At 41.5% G+C, this 25,040-nt stretch overlaps 1 protein-coding gene across 4 annotated transcripts in view; it reads left to right on the top strand.

Annotated features, from left to right (window-relative positions):
* The window catches only part of LYN (LYN proto-oncogene, Src family tyrosine kinase), a 55,670-nt gene extending 31,290 nt beyond the window's left edge, over positions 1 to 24,380 (top strand). For all 4 annotated transcript variants that reach the window (XM_082321129.1, XM_082321126.1, XM_082321128.1 and 1 more), the window contains exons 9-13: positions 2,389 to 2,571; positions 3,495 to 3,571; positions 15,549 to 15,702; positions 17,483 to 17,614; positions 22,715 to 24,380. In XM_082321129.1, the coding sequence (XP_082177255.1) occupies positions 2,389 to 2,571; positions 3,495 to 3,571; positions 15,549 to 15,702; positions 17,483 to 17,614; positions 22,715 to 22,917 (749 nt within the window). In that variant the 3' untranslated portion in view covers positions 22,918 to 24,380. The remainder of the gene's footprint in view (positions 1 to 2,388; positions 2,572 to 3,494; positions 3,572 to 15,548; positions 15,703 to 17,482; positions 17,615 to 22,714) is intronic.
* The last annotated feature ends 660 nt before the right edge of the window (positions 24,381 to 25,040 follow it).

Genomic DNA, 25,040 nt, shown 5'->3' with positions numbered 1-25,040 from the left:
AGCAAACTGACCATATGTTCATTCGTATCGTATGGTAAGGAATACCGAGGCACAGCAAGTGCTGGGTTTACACCTGGAGCCAGGTTCAGTTCAGCCAAGGCAGATGTTAGTAGATGGTTTCAGAGCTGCCGGTACTGTACGAAGCGGGGCTGATGCCATGCTGTAGCCACCCCTCCCCACAGCTCCCTGTGCGTCACTGGAATCCTTCTGTGATGCAGACTGAGCATTACATTTGCTGGCACCAGCTGAAGCACTTTGAGGTCACCCATTTTCCCTCCACCTGCAAAAAGGCTGCATTTTCTTACCTGTACAGTAAGAATGTGCCTGCAAAGCAGATGATCTTTGGAAACTACCACAGAGGTTCTCACAGGAACAATAAGTGACCTGATGTGAAGACTAGGACTTCGTTAAACTGGGGTGGTACAAACACATACTAAAAAGATGCTGCCTGCTCCAGGTCTGATGTGGTCCTCAGCCCAAATCAAGCTAAAGCTGGTTTTGCTGGTAATAGGTGGCCGAGAGAGGTGACAAATTCCAGTTTTGCCTAACTGTCAAGGGTCCATTTTTTACAGATGTTGTGTGTGCTCATAGAATTCATGACTACCTTTCCTCAGTGTTTTGGTCCCCCATCCCTCCCAATACCTGATGAAATAAATTAACGTGAGAGAGATCAGGCTCAATTATCTCTAATTTGCTTTGTGTCTTACCACCAGAGGGTCAAGGCAGACCATTTTCCCACAGAAAACATCTGTATGGGTGAGGTGGTGTAGAAACATAAACTTTCTGTAGGCAGAACCCTAATTTGATGGATCTCTTCAGTGAATGTAAAATACTGTTACATCGTTAATGTGAAGTGTGTTGGTCACAATTGCTTCACAGAAATAATGATATTAATATGTTCGGTTGAGTATTCAACAAATTGGGAGTGGAACTACTGCTCTGCTTTAGGGTATAGGATGGAATAGTAGAAACAATACAAATAAGCTTTCTGCTTCTTAAGCAGAACATTTTATATAATATTTAATATCTGTTTTTCTAATAGATATAAATTGTATACCTGAGCTTTAACAGCAGATTTGACCTGTAGTTGTTGTTTCTTGTTATTAGATCATTTAGAGCCATATCTTTGTTAAGCTTTGACCTGACCATGTTTGGAAAAAATATATTTAATAATCATGCAGGTGAATATTTTGTGATAGACATAGTGGCTTTTCTCAGGTGATGATCTTTCTTTAAAAAAAGGTGATGGAAGATGCAGTGGTTAGAACAATCCCTTAAGATCTGGAAACTCGTTCCTTGCTTTGCCACTGATTTCTTAAGTTAGGGTGATAAATAGTATAAGGAAATTGCGGGCTCCAATTTAGAGGTGTATCCATTGTGGTAATACTGTCTGGATTGTTGCTGAATAAGGAAATGAGGCTAGTTCATTGAGTCATGAAAGTTCTACCTCTTCAGAGAAATACTTTTGCAATGCTGAAGTGGGTATGGCGGGGGACAAGAGTTGCCTTTATATCCCCCTCTCTCTTCCTCTCTCTCTCTTTTTTATTTTATTTCTTATATTTCTTTTATTTTTCAAATTAAATGACTTCACAAGATAACCTTTAGGATCAGTGCTTGCTACTCTATTTTTTTAATGCTATTTTAGCATTTATTTTATGTTTGGAAAACATTAAAGCAGAAAATAATTCATTGCTTTTCTCTATACTGATGGTTGCTTTTTATATAATTAGAATATTACATTAGAAGGTTTGATAAACAGAGAAATGAAACAGCCAGTCTCTTCCACTCTTGGCATGGGCTGTGTGATAAGAAGTTATCACATTTTAAATCTTGCTGTGAACACTGGAGGATTGCAGTCCTGGCAGCGTATCTTTGTTGGTCATGAGAATCCTCATTTGATTGCACTTTTCCTGTAATGCTCCGTTTTGAGCACTGAGGGTTACAGAAAGGATTATAAGCATGAGACTGGCATGCACAAAACGGTTATAATCACAGTATTTAAAGATGCTCCAGAATCTTGCAAGCAATCCATGGACTCTATTAGATTCTGAGACAATTTATGTGGACATTCATTAAAACATCTCTTGACTGTTTGAATATTTTATGGGCTACTTGTAAATGAGAACTTGATATGAAGTAAGATAATTTGCTTGCTTTATTTTTTTTTCAGATAAGTGATTTCTTAAAATAGAGAATCGATTATTTTTCGCTGCAGTGTTGTATCAGTTGCAAAATAAAAAGGAATTCTAGCATAAATATTTGTGCTACATCTGGCACTTGCTCTCAGGCTCTTAGCTATTACTGGAATCCAACTTCACCTGCTTTACAAATTCCTACTTTCCGGCGCAGAGTGACTTCAAGTGCACTGATCGTATTCCCTCCTTTTAGGTTACTATCATAACAGCACGAAAGTGGCTGTGAAGACTCTGAAGCCTGGAACGATGTCTGTGCAAGCCTTTCTGGAGGAAGCCAACCTCATGAAAACACTTCAGCATGATAAGCTCGTTAGGCTTTATGCTGTAGTGACCAAAGAAGAACCTATTTATATTATAACAGAATTCATGGCTAAAGGTGAGAACACCATTGGGTCTGCAAACAATGTTTTAGTAAACTCTTCTGCTTCTCATAAATCAGTCCCCTTTCTTTAAGAAGGAAGGAATAAAAAAGGAAAACTTGGGATTTTAGCATTATTCTTTTGAATGCTCTGATATAAAGTGAAGGAGCACCTATCCTAGAGGAGGGCTGAGGCTTTAATTTTATGATTCATTGCTGCATTTGTGAAATAAACTATTTTTACAGTGTTCTTAAATGTAGCTTTTTTAATTGTTTTGGATGCAGAGTATAACCCCCAAAATAGCTCTGGTTCCTTTGGGCTCCCTGCCTAACTTTTTGTGTCTGGTGTCATAGCAAGGCAATTAAAACAAACCTTAGAAATTGCCTTATGTGGCCCTTGAATTGATAAATCCATGTGTAATAACGTGAGTGATGAGTGGTCCTGCAAGGATGGCTGCACTACTAGAAAACGACAACATTTATTAGAGCATTACTACACAAAATAAGCGAGGTTTCCTTCTCAGATTGTCTTGGGTGGTAGTTTTTCTTGTTTTGTTCTGTCTTCAAGCAATTCTGCGGATAACTTCATAAACAAGTGTTGAGCCACTTATTCTTTATGACTTGGAAAGGATTGATATGTGTGATTCTCCTAGACGGCTTTCCTGATAGTCTGTAGACTAGGGTGCTTATCAAACTCAACAAGGTATGATCTGATGGGGGTTTTCTGCACCCAGGAAAATGGCAAAACTTGGATGCCTGACAAGCTGACTTGGATGTTACTGGTGTTAAATCATGTAAAGAGACTGCCTTGCTGTAGTCAGCTTGAAAATACATCAGAACACTTCACTGCAAAAATTTTGTGATCCAGAAAATTGGGGACCTGGCGTGACCTTTATTTTGGTAATAAGCTGCACTGACTTAGTCTTTCTCTGTTGTAACAGGAAGTTTGCTGGATTTTCTGAAGAGTGATGAAGGAAGTAAATTGTTGCTTCCAAAGCTAATCGACTTCTCTGCTCAGGTAAATTTTAAGAAATATGCTCAAAATTAATGGGATTTATTTCTCTCTCTGTGTGAAACTCATGCTGGGCAACTTCATCCTAAGTTTTTTTGCTTTAAAAAAGAATTTAATTTTCAAATAAGTTTTGGTCTGAGTAAATAAGGTTACTTGAAAGGAGGGAATAGATAAAAGAGGTTTCAAAGGAAATATGTGAAGTTAGGCTTAACTCTTAGATACTGCTGGGGACCTGCTTGGATGGCAGTGGTACGCAGCCACTTTCCTTTGTGGAAAGGCTGCTTTCAATTCGAGTGGCTGTGAGTTGAAAGTGTAAATATAAGTTTGTGAGTTTGTGCTTATGAGATTCCTTCGATGTTAATAAATGTGTCATTTTTACTTCTTAAGTTAGGTCAGTTGGTCAAACTTCTCTTAACCTCAAGGGACTATTGTTGGTTTCAAATTCTTATGTAGATTACTGTGAAATAAATGAAACCTAATCAAATGATGTTTCAGGTACTAGTATCTGATTTATGAACCGAGATGATTGTTTCAAAATACACAAGTTATCCCATGTCATAAATGAAATCTGTAGAGAGAAGCCCCAGAGTGATTTGTATGTCAAAGCCTGGATCCAAGGTGCCTGGAGCCCAGTGTTTCACCTCGGACAGTTGCCAGCATCAGATGTCCAGGGAGGCATATAAGAAAACAGAGTAAGAATCATGCTTCTGCAAGGTGTAGTTCATGTTACTAATAGGTAATGAAGGCATTTCTGATAGGTTATTGTTTCACCAACCTTTCAGGGTTTTCAATATGCATTAGCAGTTGCAGACTGTTGTACTCTATTAAACTAACTTGTTACAATTCATGAGGGAAGATGAGAAAGCTTTGAAAAGATGTAAGAAAACAATAGTGATTTATACCAAAAAATCACTATAAGAATATTATAGAAATGTTTTATGTAACTATTGCTATATAAATAAATATAAGATTAGATATTAGGAAACATTTCTTTACCGAGAGGGTGGTCAAGCACTGGAACAGGCTTCCTAGAGAGGTGGTCAATGCCCCAAGCCTGTCACTTGGACAATGCCCTTAGTAACACGCTTTAACTTTTGATTGTCATATATAGTTACAAAGATGTTCAGTATATCAAATACAGATTTTTATATAACATAGATTCAATGCAGGAGCTGGTTTTGCTACAATTGTTGGTCCAGTGTACCTACAGGCATTCTAAGTTTTCTGAAGTCTTTGGGTAACTTGTCCTTGAGAATTTAGTGGGGCAAAGGCTTTGTAGATGTAGAAAACTTGCTGGATCTCAGGTCATGGTTTGGGGAGATGAGTAACAGTGGGCAGAAAAAAAATGTAGCTTTGAAAATAGTGTGTAAAATTCAAGGGAGAGAAGAACATCTGGGAGCAGTGATATGAAAGGAGACCCAGGATGTGGAGAGGAAAGCACATGTGGTTTTATAGCAGACCTTTTTATTGGACTTAGGGATGTTGTGTTCATTTTAAATTAATATTGTGGTTTCAGAAATGTAAGGCTCAAAAAGCTTAATGAACTAGAGAGCAACTCTGTGTACAACTTGGGTAAATCGCTTGCAAGATGACAGGGGTCAGCGATTGTCATTTACAAAGCTTTGAATGTCAGCTCACTTGAAGTGGACATCGCTTGTCACCCTGATCTGACAGCAACCTCTCAGAGCCAGTTCCTGCACTTGGCCTCAGAGGCCAGGACCTTGTGCAGCACAGGTGATACGAGAAGTCCCTCTCTTCACCTAAGACGTAGACTATCAACAGAAATTCCTGAGAGCAAAGCCATGCATTAGGTTGCAGAGTGATCTTAAAGGGATGTTCAGGGAGGCCTCTCTGAGGATTTCTAGCTGCAGCCCAAACAAAACTCTGGAACAGAGATACTGGGATTTTTCTTATGGAAAGAATTTGTAGCTTTTTTGAGCACATTTTTAAAGAGCCCTTAAAGCCACTGGGTAATAACAGGAGTGTGTGGAATAGACTTGCAGGCTGCATGTCGTTCCCTGACCAGAGATTTCCCTCTGACTAACACAGATGTTCCACTGGTCTTCTCTAACTCTGACGGTTTAAATGTTAATTGATGGGTCTTTAGGGCAAAAGACAGACGAAAATGTTTTCAAACGCTGCTGGCCTATTGCTAAGGTACTCGTAATTTTACTGCAGACCTGTGGATCACACTTTTCCAGAATGTAGGCTGTATATAAAGGAGAACATAAAATGCGTCTAGTATTTTTGGTATGACTCTGGCTTGTACAAATGGAACACTAATTTATTCTTACAGCAGTGATGTTAACCTCTCTGTACAGCCTAAGGGGAAAGAAATTTGGAGAGCTATGTTTCAGAAGAGGTTAAAAAAAAAAAAAGCATGGGAGGAAGCTCATGGTGAACCACTTAAATAAGATCAGGCATATTTTTTTTGCCTTGGTTGGTGGACACACACTTGAGCTCTTCATGACTGTCTAATCACACCATTCTGGCAAGCGAGTTTACCAGACTATCCCAGCTTCTCAGAAAGACTGAAAATACAACAAGTGGTAGCTGAGGATTGGCTTATTTTTCCCCTCATGCATCTGCGATGTTGCACGAGGCTGGCCTGCTCCCAACCATGCTGCACAGCTCGCTGACTCACATCCACATGTGTGCACGAGACGTCTGTTGCAACAAAAATTGCTGAAAGAACCCAACCCGTTGTAGAAAGGTACACTAGCAATGGACTTGTCGTACAGCAGGAAGAAAATGAGCAAGGAGAAGTTCCACTTGGTATGTTGCCTTTTTATCCAGAGGAATGTACTTCGCTGCCTTACAATGGCCTTGTCAGATAAGGAGGGAATGGGAATGGAAGAAAGGGAGGGGAAGATGTGGTCTCTGTGACTATCAGATAGCTGAAGAATGTAGTGCAAGTAGTTGAACATGAACCTGCAGCTGAAGCCCATTTTCCAAGTGGTGTTGAAGAGTGCGGCGGGTTGGTGTTTCCATTGCCAGGCTGCTGTTAGTGCTCCACTCGCTGACTTCGTAACACCTTTGCCTTGAACAGTCTTGAAAGAAATCTGCATTTACAAGCGGTGAAACATTCTGATTTTGCAAAAAGAAAAGTAAGGACTGCTCCCCCAGGTGAAATAAACACCTTTTAAAAAGATGATAGCATTTTTCAAGCAAGTAATCTTGCTATACTCCGCTACACTGATTTTGCTGTTTTGTTAGCTTTACACCCACACCCACTGATTGCCATTTTTGACAGCAATAGCTGAGTACTGGGGACGGACTTTTTAATAGGGCCTGTAGTGATAGGACAAGGGGTAATGGTTTTAAACTAAAAGAGGGTAGATTCAGACTAGATATAAGGAAGAAATATTTTACGATGAGGGTGGTGAAACACTGGAACAGGTTGCCCAGAGAGGTGGTAGATGCCTCATCCCTCAAAACATTCAAGGTGAGGTTGGATGGGGCTCTGAGCAACCTGCTCTAGTTGAAGATGTCCCTGCTCATTGCAGGGGACTTGGACTAGATGACCTTTAAAGGTCCCTTCCGACCCAAACCATTCTATGATTCTGTGACTCTATTTAGTTACACTTACATCTAGTGACTACTTTAGCGTACAGCTGTGGATTCAGGATTTTTGTGGGGTTTTTTGCTGTAGTAACAATCACAATTCATGAAATCAGGCTTGTGGAAGACATGGCAAGAAAATGCTTGCTAGGAAAGTGGTCTGGCCCAGTTTCAAAAGCAATCTTCCCTCTGAAAGAACTGAAGGTTATCTTTTGTGTTTTAATTAGTGCATATGAATAGGGGCTGGGGAAATCTAGTGTTAGCTATGCCCTGGCAAAGATGGTTTTGGCCATTAGAGATGAACATCTCTAAAAGGAGCGTGTTTTAAAGGAACCTGAGGTTTGCAAACATATCTTCAAGCACATACTACCTGCTTTAGTACAGAGCAGGGCTTTGGCATCTCCTGTAAAAGTAAGCAGAATTGTCAGTATGTTGGACATGCCAGAAACAGCCAGGAATATGGAGAACTCAAAATCTGAGCCCGTTTCCCTGCCTGCATGACCACTGCTGGTGCGTGGGTCAGCAGCATGGCAACCTCATCAGCTGGTCTTGCAACTGCCGTACGTCTGGCAGGCATTAGCTGACATGGTTGACAAACAGTTCCCCTTCCTGGGGCTTCTGCCCGTCGGTTCAGCCAGCGGGCTCAGGGAACCCAAAGGTCCTGTTGGTTCCCAGTCACGAGATGGAGGGTAAGCAAATTTCATCGCTTTGTCCACGAGCTATACTGCCAAATCTTGCTAATGCAGCAGGCCAAGATGGTCCGCGTGGACATTGCCCATATTCCCTTTGGTCATCTGCAGGCAGCAGCCTAGCTCCTTCAGCACTAAAGCGACTGGCAAACTCTGGATTTTACTAGTTGGTTTTCGTCTTGCCCCAGAGGTAATTTACCCAAAGAGCTCCCAATTCTTTGTTTCGCAGTTCTTGAAATCATACTTGCTTCTGTGTGATGAGAGCTGCTGAAAATGTATGACGCAAATTCAGTGAACCTTTTGCATGTGTAAACTCTTCCTGCTTCTTATGCAAATCCGTTATCTACCATGTAGCACACACATGCACAGTTAGGAAAATGATACCAGTTGTTACTGAACATACTCACATCATACCTTTCAAACTGGTCAAAGCTTTGTCACAAAACCAGTCTGTCGTCTTTCCCGTGCAGCACTGATACTTTCATTAATTCTTCTATGATCTACAACTTCATTGGCAACTCTTATCCTCTTCTTTCTGCCTTCTAAGGCTACAAATTAAAATTATAATAAACTTAGAATAAAAGTAATAGCGATTTTTGATGCAGTGCTTTAATCCCTTTCTCTCCTCTCTTTTTTAAGGGGAAAAGGGAAAGTCCTAAATCAGAATTAATGTTAACACTTATTTGGCATTGGGAGATTTCCACTGCAGTCTTGCCATATTCCTTTTCAGGTTTCTTTCATTTTTAATGATACCCTCTGATGTTCCAGTGCATAATTATATATGTTACTTTAATAATTCCTTTTTTCCCTGTGGGTCTGCTTTGACTACATAGCTGCTTGACTGGAGCAAGAGGAATATGTTTTTGCAGCCTTTCCTGACCTCACCTTTAGGATAAGCACTGCTGCAAACTGAAAATTGGTATTACACTGATATATCACTTGAAGATTAAAATGTGACTATTACACAACAGTTTTCAATTGCCAGATACAAAGGGTCTACACCCTGTTCATAGGCAGAGAGTCACATGAAGATGAACTCCAATTTTACAAACTCTGTGATGAAGAAGTATATTTTATTTTATTATGCATCTGGACATTGTTGAAAGGAACCTGGGTTTGGTTAGTTCCAGATCAAAGACAATCTTGTCCAGATCAATAACACGTATTTGCTGCAAATCTTTCAAAACTGCAGACTGTTTTTTCCCTAGGAACTGAGAATTACCAAATTTAAGGCAGTGTGAACCTCAGGATATGCTCCATTATTTCCTCTGCTTAAACTTCACCAGCAGGATGCTCCCTCCCACCCTAAGTGCTTTGGACTCATTTCCAGTCTGGTTTTCAGGCTGCTTTATCCGCTTTGGCAGGAGCATCCCGCTAAGCCCTGGGCCTGAGCTGGTGGGCAGTCGAGAGCAGCTCTGAGGCCACCGTCCCCCACCCGCCGAGCCAAGGACGAGGGATGTGGCCGGGCTGTCCTGCTCACGGCTGGACCCTCAGGGGCAGCATCCCAGCCCCGGGGAGCGAGCGCAGTGGTTCAGCCCCGCTTGTCTCGCAGGCAGCAGCACTATGGAGGGAATTTCGAAGCTGCCTTTATGCACAAATCCTTGCCTTCTACTGCCTGCGGTTTCACGTGTAGTTTTATAGTACAGATCCTGAAAAGAGTAAAAAGCCGCATCTGTCAACACAAAGGGAAATCTTGTAAAAGTATACCTAAACCATCTCTAAGTAATCATTTCTGCATGGTTTTGGTTTAAAATCATAGATAAAATAGGGGTGGAGAGGACTAGGGAGGTTCTTAGCCTAGTTGTTTCTCATTATTTTGGAAACTGTAGGTCATACTCTTTTGTTTTTTTCCCAGAGTTGACTTCATTTGTAACCAAATAAAAACTAGGCTCAACTTTGAATACTGATTCATCACTTATATTTTTTCACCATTTTGCTTACTGGCTTTGCAGGCGAGTAAGGATGCGTGAGTTTGGATTTACTGATAGTTTTCAGGTGACTCATAAGCTACCTATATCCACAAAAACTGTTCTAACCCAGTTTTTTCCCTTTTCCACTCTGTGTTCTTACCCCTTTGTCATTCGTTAACCATGTGTGCACCCTTGGCCCTTTCCATGGAGACTGAAGCAAAGGCAGGCATTTAAAAACTTCTCTGTAGCATTTGCATGTAGTCTTCTCCATCATTTAATCATTCATTTAATGTGAATATTTTCATTGGTCTTGTCCTATGACTAATGCACCTCTAGTTTCCCTGCTTATACTTACTATTTGTAGCACTTTTTGTGGGTGGGCTCTTCTGATTTTTGTCATATTGGGGGATTTTTTTATATTTTGTTATTTGACTTTATAATTTTCAGGTGTTTCTGACCATGTAAGATTTAGCCAAATCGATCATCTACCAAAGGTCTTGGGAGTCTGAGGAGGTCCCTGCTGACTGGAAGCGAGCCAATGTTATTCCAACCTACAAAAAGGGCATGAGGGGAGACCCAGGGAACTACAGACCTCTTAGTCTAACCTTAGTTCCTGGAAAAATTATGGAGAAGATTATACTGGGTACTACTTAAAGGCATTTACAGAATAATGCAATCATCAGGCACAGTCAACATGGGTTCGCAAAGGGAAAGTCCTGTTCAACTCATTTGATATCATTCTATGATAAGGTCACCTGTGTAGTGGATGAAGGGAAGGTGGTGGATGTAGTTTTTCTGGATTTTAGTAAGGCTTTTGATACTGTCCCTCACAGCATCCTACTGGACAAGTTGTCCAACTGTGGGATGAGCAGGTTCACTGTACACTGGGTGAAGAACTGGCTGAAGGGCAGAGCTCAAAGGGTTGTAGTGAATGGGGTTACATCTGGCTGGTGACCAGTCACCAGCGGTGTTCCTCAGGGCTCAGTCCTAGGGCCAGTTCTGTTCAGTATAGTTATCAACGATCTGGATGCAGGAGTTGAATGCACCATTAGCAAGTTTGCAGATGATACCAAACTGGGAGGTGCTGCTGACTCTCTTGAGGGACAGGAGGCCTTGCAGAGGGAGCTAGATAGATTGGAGCATTAGGCTATGATTAATGGGATGAAATTTAACAAGTCCCAATGTCAGATTCTGCACCTGGGATGGAGTAACACTGTGCACAAGTATAAATTGGGAGAGGAGTGGCTGGAAAGCAGCCCTGCAGAAAGGGACCTCGGGGTGCTGGTTGACAGCAGGCTCAATATGAGTCAGCAGCCTGCCCTGGCAGCCACGAGGGCAAACCACATCCTGAGGTGCATCAAACACAGCACACCCAGACGGTCAAAGAGGTGATTATCCCGCTGTATTCGGCTTGGTGCGGCCTCACCTTGAGCACTGTGTGCAGTTCTAGGCCCCACAATATAAGAAGGATGTGAAGGTCCTTGAACGCGTCCAGAGGAGGGCAACAAAGCTGGTGACAGGGCTGGAAGGCATGTCCTGTGAGGAGTGGCTGAGGACTTTGGGCTTGTCCAGTTTGGAGAAAAGGAGGCTGAGGGGCAACCTCATGGCTCTCTGCAGCTTCCTGAGGAGGGGAAGCAGGGAGGGAGGTGCTGAGCTCTTCTCCCTGGCATCCAGGGACAGGATGTGTGGGAATGGTTCAAAGCTGTGCCAGGGGAGGTTCGGACTGGACATTAGGAAGCATTTCTTTACTGAGAGGGTGGTCAAACACTGGAACAGGCTTCCTAGGGAGGTGGTCAATGCCCCAAGCCTGTCAGTGTTTGAGAGGCATATGGACAACGCCCTTAACGTGCTTTAACTTTTGGTCAGCCCTGAAGTGGTCAGGCAGTGGGACTAGGTGATTGTTGTAGGTCCCTTCCAACTGAAATAGTCTATTCTATTCTATCATCTAAATTTTTCTTGTCAAGCACTCTTTACAATAAGTGTGATTTACCCTTGCACTTGGAATTGCTGGGTTTTTTTGACGGTGTGGTTGTTCCTGAGACTTTTTTCCCCATGAAGTTGTACTTTTCAGCCCTCCAGGTTGTTTAAAACTTGCTTTCCTAATAAAAAAAAACCACCCTTCATATTTTGCTATTCTTTCATTCCCTGTCATATTAATTCCACTCTGTTTCATGATCCCTGTCACTTAATTTTCCTTCTCAACATGATATAATGCATTCTCAGCATGATGTAAAAACATCCTATCAGGCTGACCCTAAGCAAACCCATCCAGCCTCTTTAGTATTCCACATTTTTACATACAGCCTAGAAATGCACAAGCAGAATCCATTACGCATGTTGCCGTAACCTCCTCTCTGCATGAAGACACAGCGTTGCAAACTATGTGTAAAACATGCCTTGTTTGAAATAACTCTTGCAAAAGAGGATCACAGACCTTTGGAATGGAAGTTGAAATCAAGCATTTCTTTGAGTTGGAAAATGGAGCTATGAAGGGATCCAGAAGTTCTCTGGTTTTGCAGAAAAAAAAAAAAGAAAGCTGAGTTTCACCTTTTGGAAAAAAGCACAGAACTGCCCGTCCCTCTACGTGCTAATGCCAGCTGGGACATTTCACCGAGGAAGTCTTTGAGTTGTGACCAAGTGCTTTTGCTTCTCAGAAGGTGTAGCTCTCCTGTGACAGTAGGTTCTCCCCTCCCTACTTCAAAGCCCTCTGCTGCTTTTGCCTCCTTCCCCGAACACCTTCAGAAGCTAAAAGAATGGGTCAGAAAGTGGGGAATGCATTTTTTCAAAGCAACATCCTACGTGCCACGCTTTTGCAACTGTTTTCTTTCAGGATTTTGAAAGAGTTTTATACCTGTTTGTGAAATGACCGACAAGAGCTCCAAAAAGTTAAGCAATTACCCTGTTGTACAGGTAGAAAGAGGAGAAACAGAGAGGAAAGAGCACTGCCAGCTGAAATCCTGCCCCAAATGGGTGACAGAGCTGTCTGCAGAGCTGCGGCTCCGAGTCATTCACTTATTGCGTGAGTTTTAGCCTAAGATTTACCGTACAGAGGCTGTCTTGTGGAGTGATTTATTTCTTCCAGAAGACTTTTCTTCCATTCTTACCCCGGGTGCATAGTTCCTAGCATTTAGAGCTTGGTTGGTTGGTTGTTTGTAAAAGGATTTAACTTGGGTATTTCTAGAAGTGTGTCAGTAGTTCATTAAAGGTGAAGGGGAATTTGCTCCCTTCCTGATGGTAACACTTGTGCCGTGTAGGGCAGAACCCTCTCTTAAAGGCCACAAAACATATTCCAGAAGCCCAAATTAACTTTCCCATCCTGCTTCTGAGTAGTAGTTATATGTAGCTGAACAGTCTTGACAGGTACCAATGATCATTAAAATAGGGGGGAAAAAGGCTTTAATTTTCTTTTGTTCCCATGAATTTCTCTAACATATCATTTGGCAATGAAAACCCAACAATTATCATTAAAAGTTATCACATGGGCTCTGGCACCCGTTCCCTTAATCAAAAAATCCTCTTTTTTTTTTCTTTTCCCACGAGCAAAGGTTTAACGTGACCAGATGTGTGAATTCAGTTGCCCAGTTGCTGTGTTTCCCCTCCTTCTCCCATTCAAAATTCCTTGCCCATTATTCTTCTCCTACTTGGGAATTTTTTGCATGCCCAAATGCTTGTACATACGTGGCTTCTTTGAATTTCTCTGATTCAATGCAGCCAAACCTATTGTCCTGGAATTTCACAGAAACGTAGCTTGTATTTGCTGAAAACATAATGGATCGTTTGATGTCACATTCTTTGTGACTAATCAGATGATGACTTCAGTGAGTCTGGCACAAATAAGAGGAAATAAAATGGTCTGTCCAGTGGCTTTGCTAGGTTGGGCTTGGAAACTAAATATCACCAGCACAAATGTCTCTTTCGTGAAGTGACTCTTCATTCCTCACCCAGCAGTTCACCCAAATGTTAAATCCGCGCAGGGAAGTAGGAGGAAAGTTGATTCCTTCGTGATGGCTGATGTATTTTTGGTGACGTTAGTGGACCTGTCTGCGTTTTGGTCGTATCTGCCAAGCTGGCCAGTCCAATCTCAGCATTGATCTTAAAGCAAAACCTTCCCTTTCATCTCTCATTCCTCCCCAAACCCAAGTAATCACATGGGAAGGAGAGAGAGGCAGAGCGTGCTCTAATCAAATACTACTCTTCTGTTTTGTCTGCAAGTCTCTAGTAAGACTCTCTGTGGCAATTATTCACTAGTAGCTGCTTCCTTCATTATAAAACGTCTTACTTATTTCTAGAAAATGAAATGCAGGTGTTCTTCATTCTCTTCATCACCGGAGTTTCTTTCTGGTTTAGTGTGAGACCCCCCCTGCGTCGTACAAGGGCAATGTAACACTCTGCTCTGAAGAATACATTGGTTTGTACGAAGACACAGTGGAAGGAGGTGGGAGGGCGAGTGGCTTTATTTTTCCATTGCCTAAACTGAAAAAGAGGAACAAAGACCGTGTGGTTTTGTGTTGTAAGTGGTGGCAGTGTGTGCCTTCGCAGCACCCCTCGGGGACTTTTTAAAAATGAATAAGGAGAAGTGATGTTAATGTTTTCTTAAGATTTGGTCAGGTGCCCCTGCCTGCTTTACTGCACGGCTGAAACGATCACCTCCGGCGCCGAGAAAGGATCCGTGCACTTGTCTTCTCCTGAGGTGGAGAGGAAAGAGCCCGTGTACGAGTGTGCTGGGGACTGGCACTGGAGAAGGACCCTTACTGCTTTACTGCTGGTTCATTAGCAAATCTGAGGGCTTGCGTGTCCCCAGCCCGACCCGGCCACCCCCAGGCACCCTGGAGGGGTACCTGCCGCCCGGGCTGGGCCGTGGGCCTTGCCGGGGAATGAATGGCCCATCACCCGAGTCTTACAAGGGAGAGAAAAACTGACAGCTCACAAGCACTGGGTTTATTTTTCTTTTTTCCTAGTTCTTCTTAAACTTTTGGACAGAATACAATCTACCCAACAGTTTTATTGCTCTGACTTTAGAAACTATTCTTTCAGTTTCTTTTTTTCTGGAAAGTAATATGTTTTTCTCTAGGGGAAAAAAAAAAAGAAGTTCATCTGGGCAAATACTGAAAAAATCTTCCCCAGTGCATATTTTGAAGACATTAATCATCTTTAATTTGGGTTGGAAATTAATTTGGGCTGCTGAAATACAAATTAAATTTACTTATGATTGTATCTGAGAGCTGGCTGTTGCCAAACGCTCCTCGTGTATGAACAGGTATATGTTGTTGTAGAAGAAAATAGATAAAGTTGTTTTCCCTATCTTAGTAATTATTTCCTGATTGTCCAGGCCTATACTGGGTAAATAATAGAAAATTGTTGGTCTGTTTTTTTTTTTTTCACTCTATCTGCACTGTTGCTTCATCAATCCTTAAAAGAACATCTGTATCTTGTTTAACTTATTAATTCCTTCCATTTTCATAGTATTTGGAAAATAAACTGTTGAATAATTTAGGGAAGAGAATAGTTGAGTAGAAATCTTAGGAACATTTTAATTAAGATTTTGTTTCAGGAAATGTCTCTAATACATATCTCTAATCCTGCCAGCCATTAGTCACCCAAACAATTCTTCTGAAGCTGCTACTGTAAGTATAGTTTTGCAGGACTGGATCTACACATAGGTTTTCTGTGGCAATCACCCTTTCCTTGCTTCCATCTAAAAATTGCTCCAAAGATACTGGTAAGGAATAAAGGGATGCGGCTTTGCTAATACGTTGAAAGAACAGAGAGCTCAGACCTGCTGATGGTGTTGAAATATCAAAATCGTTGTTTCATTTGTTGCAGATTGCAGAAGGGATGGCATACATAGAAAGAAAAAATTATATCCATCGGGATTTGAGAGCAGCGAATGTTCTGGTTTCGGACTTACTGATGTGCAAAATTGCTGATTTTGGACTAGCAAGAGTCATCGAAGACAACGAATATACAGCAAGGGAAGGTATGTATTTTTATTTTTGTCTTTAAAACTTCAGCCTCTGGGAGGCAGTGAGTCGGTATCTAACAATAATATGGTCACCACGACAGAAAATGCCGTAACAACTTCCCAGGCAGCATTCTAATGCCAACAACTTTTAAACACAATAAGGAAACAAGCAACCTTTCTGTGCTCCCCAGGCTTTTTGAGAAGTTTATTTTAAATACATTTGAAGAATAAAGAAAATTGAGAGTACTTAACTGCACGCAAATTTTTCTAAATTGAACAAATTAATTGCACACCCGCAGCTTCCATCCCACTGAATTAAATGCCAAGAAAATATGATCTTATTTTCTCTTCACATCCTTAAGTGCCACATGCACCTCCTTTCCCTTAGGGGAAGGAAGGAGCCCTAGCAGGTGTAGTTGCTGGTAACAAGAAAACCTTTAGCAGAACGGGTTGTCTTTTGAAGCTGCTTTAGGAGCTGCAGCGCTGATGTGCGTGTTCGGCAGCACTGCTGCTACGTGTAGCGACGCTGCAAGGCTGGGTCACGTCCCTGTTCAGCACACGGACGGAGGTGACATCGCAGCAGGGTCAGGACTGGCGAGAGGGGAAATCCTACCGTTAAAAGATATTTGTCTGGGTTTCGCCATGCGTGCTTTGCTAACGTTGTCAAGGATCCTTTCAAGAAGCGCGTAGTCAATTCGTTGGAGTGAAAAGTTTTTATTTATGCTTCCATGCACAGATGGCATTAGGGTAACTTTGCGGAGCAGGTTTGTTGGCTGGCTTTCCCCCTCTTGTTTTAAAGACACTACTTCTTATTTTCACACAGTCTGGATGGAAACTGTGGTAATGTAGGACGAGGGGGGAAGAACTAAGGTATGAGGAAGAAAGAGAAGGATGCGCTACAGTTGAGATTAAAGGAAGGTGAGCTATTCAGCAGTCCCTGGGGAACAGTAATTCAATAGATCAGAGGCAAGGGTCAGATTAAGCAGTTTTCAGAGGTACAGAACCCTTATCTGTGTTTTTTTTAGCTAGCTCTGGACATTGTATATTGATTGAATGAACCTTTCAGGTTATAAATTCTTTATGATGTGTTTTCTGCCATTCAGAAAAGTTTCCTAGCTTACCTGGTATTTTGTGCCAGAATGATAGAGCAGGCTAAAAAGGGCATAGAGAGAATCTGCTTGTATTACTCTTCTTTGTCTGAAGAGCTGATTTAATATTTAATATTTAATATTTAATATTAATATTCCCCAACAACGGCTGCTTGAACTTTTCTTACTCAACTGGAAGGAGTTTTCTTTTATATGGGATTTTCTGAATCAGTTAATTAGACATGAAAGACAGTATTTTAAGATACGACTTGCTACTGCTTTTGCATCTATGGCTGAATGTGAAATGCATTAAAGTGTCTGTTGAAGCTAGACGGGCTTTCGTTAAAATAGGAAAAGTTAGTTAGTGTCTAGTGAAGTTGCAGGTGATGGGAATTGTAAGATTGTTGCCTGACCACTGGGCAGAAGGGAAAACGGTGACTGTATTTTTAGCAAAAATTCACCATGCCTAAGAGTCAAAAGGTGCTATGCAATTTTCGGCATCTCATTTGCACCTCTGACACAGGCCGTGCAGTGTGGCAACACGCATCCCGCAGCACATCTCTGCTGGTAACTCTTGGACAGAAAGGAGTTGCTGGCAACTTCGCCAATTTACGGGTATCGTAGGCAAGTCGTTTAAGACCTTTTAGTGACTTGATATCGAGTGTTTAAATTTGGCTTTGACTGATTGAGACTGTGCTTTTTTGTAGGTGCGAAATTCCCTATTAAATGGACAGCACCAGAGGCAATTAACTATGGATCTTTCACTATTAAATCTGATGTGTGGTCATTTGGGATTCTCCTGTATGAAATCGTTACATATGGAAAGATTCCTTACCCAGGTATGGGCCTGTGTTTATACCATTACTCTGTATTTATACTTTGGTGTTAGAAAGCAAAGAAAATACGCAGGGAAAGAGCTGGCATCTGACAGTAGCGACAGCAGTGATTTGGAAAATGTCTCGCAGGTAATGTTATCGCTTTGAAAACTTATAATCACCCTATGTGTAAACCACGTGCCTCTCTGGGGTAAATTTTAGCAAACAGACTAATGGCACCACGAACAAGTGGTCATTTTTATATATTCAAAAGTGCAACTGCAGCGAATGCTGAATTGTCACAGATCCCGGCTTTACGCTCAGCAGCACGGTCTCTGTAATACGTGAAAGTGCTAAGAAAGTGTGTTTTCACAAGCAAATAGGCTGTAATAATTTGTCAGTGGTAGCTAATCTAAACAAACATGAAAGCAGACCCTAAAGCAGCATTGTATACAGCTAGGAATATTTACTCTTCATTGTTCCATATGGTTCAGGTGTGAGACCAGAGAGTACATCAGTCATAGCTGCATTAAGTAGCTGTGAAAGGGTTACGTGCTTTATGTTTCGTTTTTCTTTCTGTTAAACAAAATACATATTAATGTTTCCAGCACACAGAAGGATATTTTTGCACACAAAATTGTCGCATCTCAGGCATAGCTGATTAACTTGGGGTAGCAGACCGCATTCATTTAAGCTTACTGAGGTTATGGAAAATGAACCGAAATTCTCTTATCTTGTGGGCAAATGGGGAAAGTACAGCCATATTCACCTGTACTGCCATCTCACAGATGGACTGACTTATGAGAAGAACCCTTAGGATCCTGCAGTCTACAGGCAGTAAAGGGAGAGCAGATATCTCATCCAAGCAAAGCTTTCCCAGCGCTTCCAGTGCAGCAGCTCTTGCTGTTTACACAGTGAAAGCATTTTCACCACCATGTCCTGAGCAGCTGGAATTTTGCATCCTGAACTGCCAGAGGTGTCAAAGGGGCAGACCTGGGTGACCCGAGTCCCGGGTCCTGAAATGACAGTGGGCTCAACACCTCTGGGCAGAGGGAGACCGGACCTCCCATGAGACTTGGGCAGCGGGGAAGGGGTGATGGTGGCCAACTTTACACTGTGTTATGGAAGAACATAGCAGCTTTCCATACCAGGCATTCTCATTGCTCGGTAAGGCTCCAGTTCAGGAACGCACTTAAGCTCAAGGGTAGCCCCCTTAAACTTCAAGAGATGATAGGGCTGCTTGCACCCCTAAGTGTTTAAACATATGCTCCGGGTTCGTTTTTAGGTAAGGGCTATGAAATATGTGACGGCGTAGCAGGTCCTCCCAAAGCTATTCTAAACACTACTCATGTCTCCAGGAAAGACCAGGTGGGAGCTGTATGCAGCCGAGTAACGCCTGGTGCTTCCCACAGTTGGGATACCTTTTTTTCCCCGTTAGCACACACCTACGTATCCAGACAGTTGCCTGTGATGAGCTGGGCTCACGAGATTATGTCTAGATGCCTTGAAAATTATCCTTCTCTGAGCAAACCTACGAGCTCACCTGGAAACCAGCACTACAAAAACACAATCCCCAATTCAATACTTAATTCTGCAGCTATGTCTGCTCTCTCTTTGCCTCCATAAAACATATCATATTTTTATTTTAAGAAAAAAAAAATCAATCTGTACAGCAGACACTGTACTGCTCTACTACTGTGGGAAAATATCTCTTTTAGAGGAAGTCTGGGCAATATTTTTTTAATATGCGATCATTTTTATGAGCACCATAAATGGGCCATTCACTGTGGATTCATTTGTCAATGAGCAATTAGAAGCGGAAGCCTCTTGACTGCATACAGGAAGATTTTAATAGTTTGCAGGCATCGTTTGGATTAAACTGGAAGAGGGATATATGTCTATTTTACATAGAAGTATAAATTGAAATAGCCTATTAAACTGAAAGTTGAAACTGAAGAATTAGAAGGACAGCAAAATAAATGGGTGACCAATTTACTTTACATGAAGAGATGTGACAGGTTTGGGCAAATTACCCCAGCATGGCAAGAGTAACCTAGTGATAGGTTGTAACCAGCAGCCACTGGAGAGAAACAGTAAATTGATTTTTCAGTTCTAACAGGAATGCTTCAAAATATTATTTTCAGTTATTAACCAGCTCCAGCAACTAGACAGTATTCAGCATAAAGCTGTGTATGAAAGAGTTTGAGTTGAAACCAGCAAGTAGTTAATACCTGTGAGGAAAATCTAGGCAGGCAACTTGGTAGGAATCGTTTCCAGCCAAGAAACTTGGGGCTTTTGTGACCTTTGCTGGTAAATGCCAAAAGCTGTTTCTCTTACTGAGAAACTCAAAGCAATCAGTGGGACCATAGTTTCAGGAACTACCTCTGAAATATGAAACAAGTATCTGAATCTCTGGGCAAATAAGTTGAATTGGTTGTTAAAACTAATTTCCAGGAGATTCTATAGTATGTCAAATACTGACAACATCCATACTTGCATTCCAGTTATGTCAGCTGCTCTTCACAAGATATGCCACTTTCCATACGGTGGGATTCTTCCTCCACATCACTGCGTTCACATAATTTCCCAGGCTCTAACATAAGCAAATATGTCTTTATCTGTGACGCTTAACAGGTACCATAGTGTAAATTAACAGACGTACCGAACCTTTAGAGCTAATATGTCCTTTGCTAGCATTTAAGAGGGTGTAAGTGTACCGAATATGCACGTGGGATATATTTCTTTTACTGATTAGGATGTAGTTTTGATGAGACAGGTAATTCTCTAGCCACAAAAAAAAAAAAAAAAAGAAAAAGGAAAAGTTAAACAAGTAGCGATTTGGAGAATACCACATGGACTGTGGGGTAGACAGGTAAACCTTTTTGTTTTAAATAAAACCCAAAACATATGCAAGTATGTTCATGACATTGTATTGACTATGGAATACTGATAAAAGTCTTTTCATTTTTGTCTTTTGAACTTAAATGGTTATTTACCAGATATAGTTTTCTTTCAAGTTAGCTGAAACATAGGCTTTGTCCTTGGCATTCAGAATGTAACAATCAAGCAGTCCTGTAGACACTGGATCTAAGCACAATCCTATGAAGTACTTACTTAAACCCACAGAATCAGCCCCATTCTGCGCAAAACCCAGTAGCAGTAGTCCTCATGCGTTACACACAGTTAACTAAGACTTTGCATAATATAACTGTTTTACTGCATACATTATATACAATCCGTTTCTTTAAGCTCAAGCAGTCAGATCACTGTTCTCTATAAAATGCTTTATCGACTTTCTTCCTATATTTATTTTGTCTTTATATAGCAGTAATTCCTTATTCTGTGACAACATGCCATTCCACAGCTACCTTCAAAATACTGTTTTTCTACACGCGTGTGCACTGTTAGCTCAGAAAAACGTCACTCCTCCTTCCAAAGCGGAACTGAAAATACAAAAGATGTACCCAAAGTAAGCACTCTGATTCAGACCCAGATTTCATGGCTGACAGTATTTCTAGAACAGGTTAAAGCCAAAAGGCTTGAACTGAAGTCAACTATATGAACCACAGTAATCTTGAATAATCAAAGTAGTTATACCGGATAAAGTTGTCATTTGTTTGTAATTCAGATGTGTCCTTACCTGCCAAGTGGTTTAAAGCGTAGCTTTAATAGTCAGAAAAGACGTACAAAGATCCGCACAGTCTGCACCAAGAGCTGCGCAGTCACCAAGTACTCAGGGGAGCACCACATCTGCACCTCCGCTGCCGACCTTGCTCGGAGCAGGACCTCTCCTGCCTCCTCTCAGCAGAGCGTAGCTGCTCTCCCCGCACCCCCGGGGAACTGGCGTAAGCAGGAGCAGTGAATGTCACGCACAGACCTGACTGGAGGCTGAGTTGCCTGAGAAAAACCATGAGAAACTGTAGTCTTAGGCAGCACTGCGCCACGGGGAGCATTTAGCCTGAGGAGCAGCCAGCAGCTGTGGGGTCTGGAATACCCTCCTCGATAGACGGAAAGTCTTCACTGGTGGTAGCAAATATCTAGGCTGAAGCCATTGGAAGAAACAGCATTCACTGGAGTACAGAAAGCTTAAAGTTTGTGTCCTGGAGAAGGTAATCCTAGCACAGTTATTCCCCTGGGTTGCATAAGATTTGCAGAGGAAGGGACAAGCTGAAAGGCAGGTTTCTGGGTAGGAAGCGGTGAGCCTTTTTGTTGGCCCTGCCATAGCTGACCTTCTGAGAGGAGCTGTCGAAATCATTCCGTGAACCAATTGGTCAAGGATTTAAAAATGGAGGGAGGGGGGTGGGGCACAAAAAAGAGAGGAGGAGGATGGAGCGCAGGGCAGGCCTCTCTGACATGACATTAGTTGGCATGTGAGGGTCAGGATGCGCTGCTGGTAATTAGAGTTCTTATCCCCTGAAAGAAACCCGTAATGGGGAAACAAAGCAAAGCTCAGCACAGCTGGCAAGATGGTTTTGCACAATAGGAATAGGATGAGAAAGAAGGGAGGGGAAATTGCCTGTTACAAGTTACAATATCTCCAGTGACAACATTCAGTGTCTTGCAATCAGCAGCACTTACTTACACAAATGCTGATGTAGAAGAAAATCTGAAAGTGTGTTACCACCTCGGGCAGGGTGACTGGGAGCGTGGTCAAACAGGTAGGCTCTTCTACGTCTCAGTGTGGACGGGGTCTACCACGAGCAGCGTAGAAGCTCTACAGCTACGAGACAAAGGCTGATGCCAGGGTGGGCTTTTGCTGGGAATCTCACCACCGCTGCAAGCAGAACAAACGGTGGCAGGACTGGTCGAAGGAACAGAACGGAGCTGGTTCTGGAGACAAGAATTATGATCTCCCCCATCTTGTTAGACTTGGCACTAAAAAGGTCGCTACAGTCAATTGGGGAAATGGAAATCCTCCCCCAGGGTTTTCAAAGCAAGTCCCTCAGTTCCAGAACACATCTCAGCCTTGTTTATTGAACTCTTATTAGTAGCTACCTTTAATAAGTAGTAATACCCTTGTATTATTGGGTGAAGATCTTTAGAGCAAAGTAAATAAAAAAGAAAAAATTGTTTGTTTAGGAACTGAGATCATCATTTGCTCAAAATTTTCTTTTTCTGTTGAAGGTATGAGCAATTCAGATGTGATGGTTGCTCTTCAGCGCGGGTACCGAATGCCACGCATGGAAACCTGTCCAGCTGAGCTTTACGATATCATGAAAACATGCTGGAAAGACAAAGCAGAAGAGAGGCCAACATTTGATTATCTACAGAGTGTGCTTGATGACTTCTACACAGCAACAGAAGGGCAGTATCAACAACAGCCATAGAACAAAGAACACTTTTTCTACTCACATGGATCATTGGCACAGACTATTTTTTGGACAGACTGCTCAAACCAATTACTTCACAAGTTTGGATGTCTTAACCGAGTGTGGAAGCTGAAATGCTGAAGGAAAGAGTAATTCTGCAGAGAAATAATAATGTTTTTCTTTGGTTAAAACAGTTCCCCTAAAGAAAGATTGAAGTTCTCCTTAAATGCTCTGTGTTTTGCATCTGCAGAAACATCTCAAACCAAGCAGGCTTTTTGGGGTGGGGAGGGAGAAGGAAGGAAAGCGATCATGCACCAGGTACGGTTTGACAACACCTTCTTAGATCTAAGTCATGGAATACATTACAAGGAGGCCTTTATAAAAGGGGTGAGAAGATGCATGAACAGCCGTTTTCAAAAGAAAAAGTCATGAAGGAGAACTTACAGATTTAAGACATGGTGATGTTCTTAAATCCTCTTTTTGTGAAATACAGCATATTGTGAAAATTATTTTTATATCCTTGTTATTTCACATACGTAGTTGGAGTACTGTCACCTCTTGTAAGACTTCCTAACCAGCGTCATCGTTTCCTTTAAAGGAAGGGTTATGTATGTAATTATTTACACTGAAGATGATTCTGGTTTACTGCTGTATTACTCAAATGTAAAATAATTTTCAAAGCATTGCACAGCCATCACACATGTGGAAGTGCAATATGAACACACCTGACGGCAGAAGCGGCATCACGCCTAACTCCGTATTCAACCTTCACTTTCCCACGAGGCCAAAGTCATCATCTGAAGTCCATGGGAAAGCACAGGAGTTTGAAGGAAGTTTATCCTTTCATTGCAGTCGCCGAGACTGTTACCAGTGAAAATATTTTTATCTTAATTTTTAATTCTCTGTGATTATTCAAGAATATTCCTTATATTTTTGCTGCTTTAATCAACTAACCTCAAATCTGTTTCAAAGCTAAAACTAGCCCTAGCACTATCAAAAACAATTTGTGGAAATATGCAATAAGATATCAAGTTACATTGCAGTGACACTATAGGTTTGTTGCTCAGTATATAAACCTAATTCATAAAAGTGAATGCAGTTTGCCAAGCTCTATATATTGAATTATTCTATCAAATTACTTACGAAAACAGCTGAGCTAGTGCAATTGCAATGTAACTACAGCATAGATTACTTTTTTTTTTTCCCCAAAGTGACACTGGTTCTTACACCCGAAACCCAGTACATCTTTGGCACCCCTCAGCCCAATAATTTAGGCAATGGTACTTTGCAGAAGCTTAAAACCCGTTTGATAAAGCTTCAGTGTGCCTGCAGTTGAAGTTCAACAGCATAAATATTCATTGCTTTTCTTTTCCATTGGCTTCCTTCAGTCAAGCTGTGTAGTTTAAGCAGACTACCAGTTAAATATGTAAATAGCGTGTATTGTACGGTGATTTTTAATTTTAATAAACACTTAATCTGAAGCAAGTTGTATGGTAGTAATTTGAGATAAAACAAATGGCTGATGTTCTATCCAGAGTGGTAGCTTCATGTGGAACAGGGCAACATCTGCTCATCACCACTAACAAGATTATTTTGCAATGGTAAATATTAATAGAATCTGCTTTCTTTAAATCCATTGAGCGTTGAGAAGCTGAAAAGGACTGAACCAGCCATGTCTTCATCCTTGTTAGGGTTTCTTTTTGGTGTGGAGGGCAGGAAAAAAAAAAGTCAGACCTCAGCTGTCCTTTAAAACAGTTTCTCAGAAGACTTTAATGTAATAGCAAGACAGTGCATCGCAACTCTTTGGAAAAGATTAGTTAAGAATTGGTCAGCCCTTCACTACAGGCTTCATTTTATTTTAAGGGAAAACAAAATAGCTTAAGATAACATAACCTTGTCTTTCAAACCATTTCCTGTAGCCAACCAAAGAGCTCTGGGAAGTAGGAGGGAACACGCAAACAGCAGTTGCTCAGGGGATAAGAGGTTATAGTTACTGTTATAGAAACTTGCCAACATACACTCTCAGACAAGTGGCAGACTGTCAAGGTGTAATACCTTTTCAAGTGATCTAGTGCTATAGACAGGTTCCAGCATTAGCCTGTTTTGATGATTTATTTTCACTTCTCTTTGGCTATTGCTGT

This window comes from Platalea leucorodia (genome assembly GCF_965183815.1).
Source record: "Platalea leucorodia genome assembly, chromosome: 1".
Classification (NCBI taxonomy): domain Eukaryota; kingdom Metazoa; phylum Chordata; class Aves; order Pelecaniformes; family Threskiornithidae; genus Platalea; species Platalea leucorodia.
The sequence above is the reverse complement of the archived record's forward strand: the minus strand, read 5'-3'. Positions and strand labels throughout refer to the sequence as shown.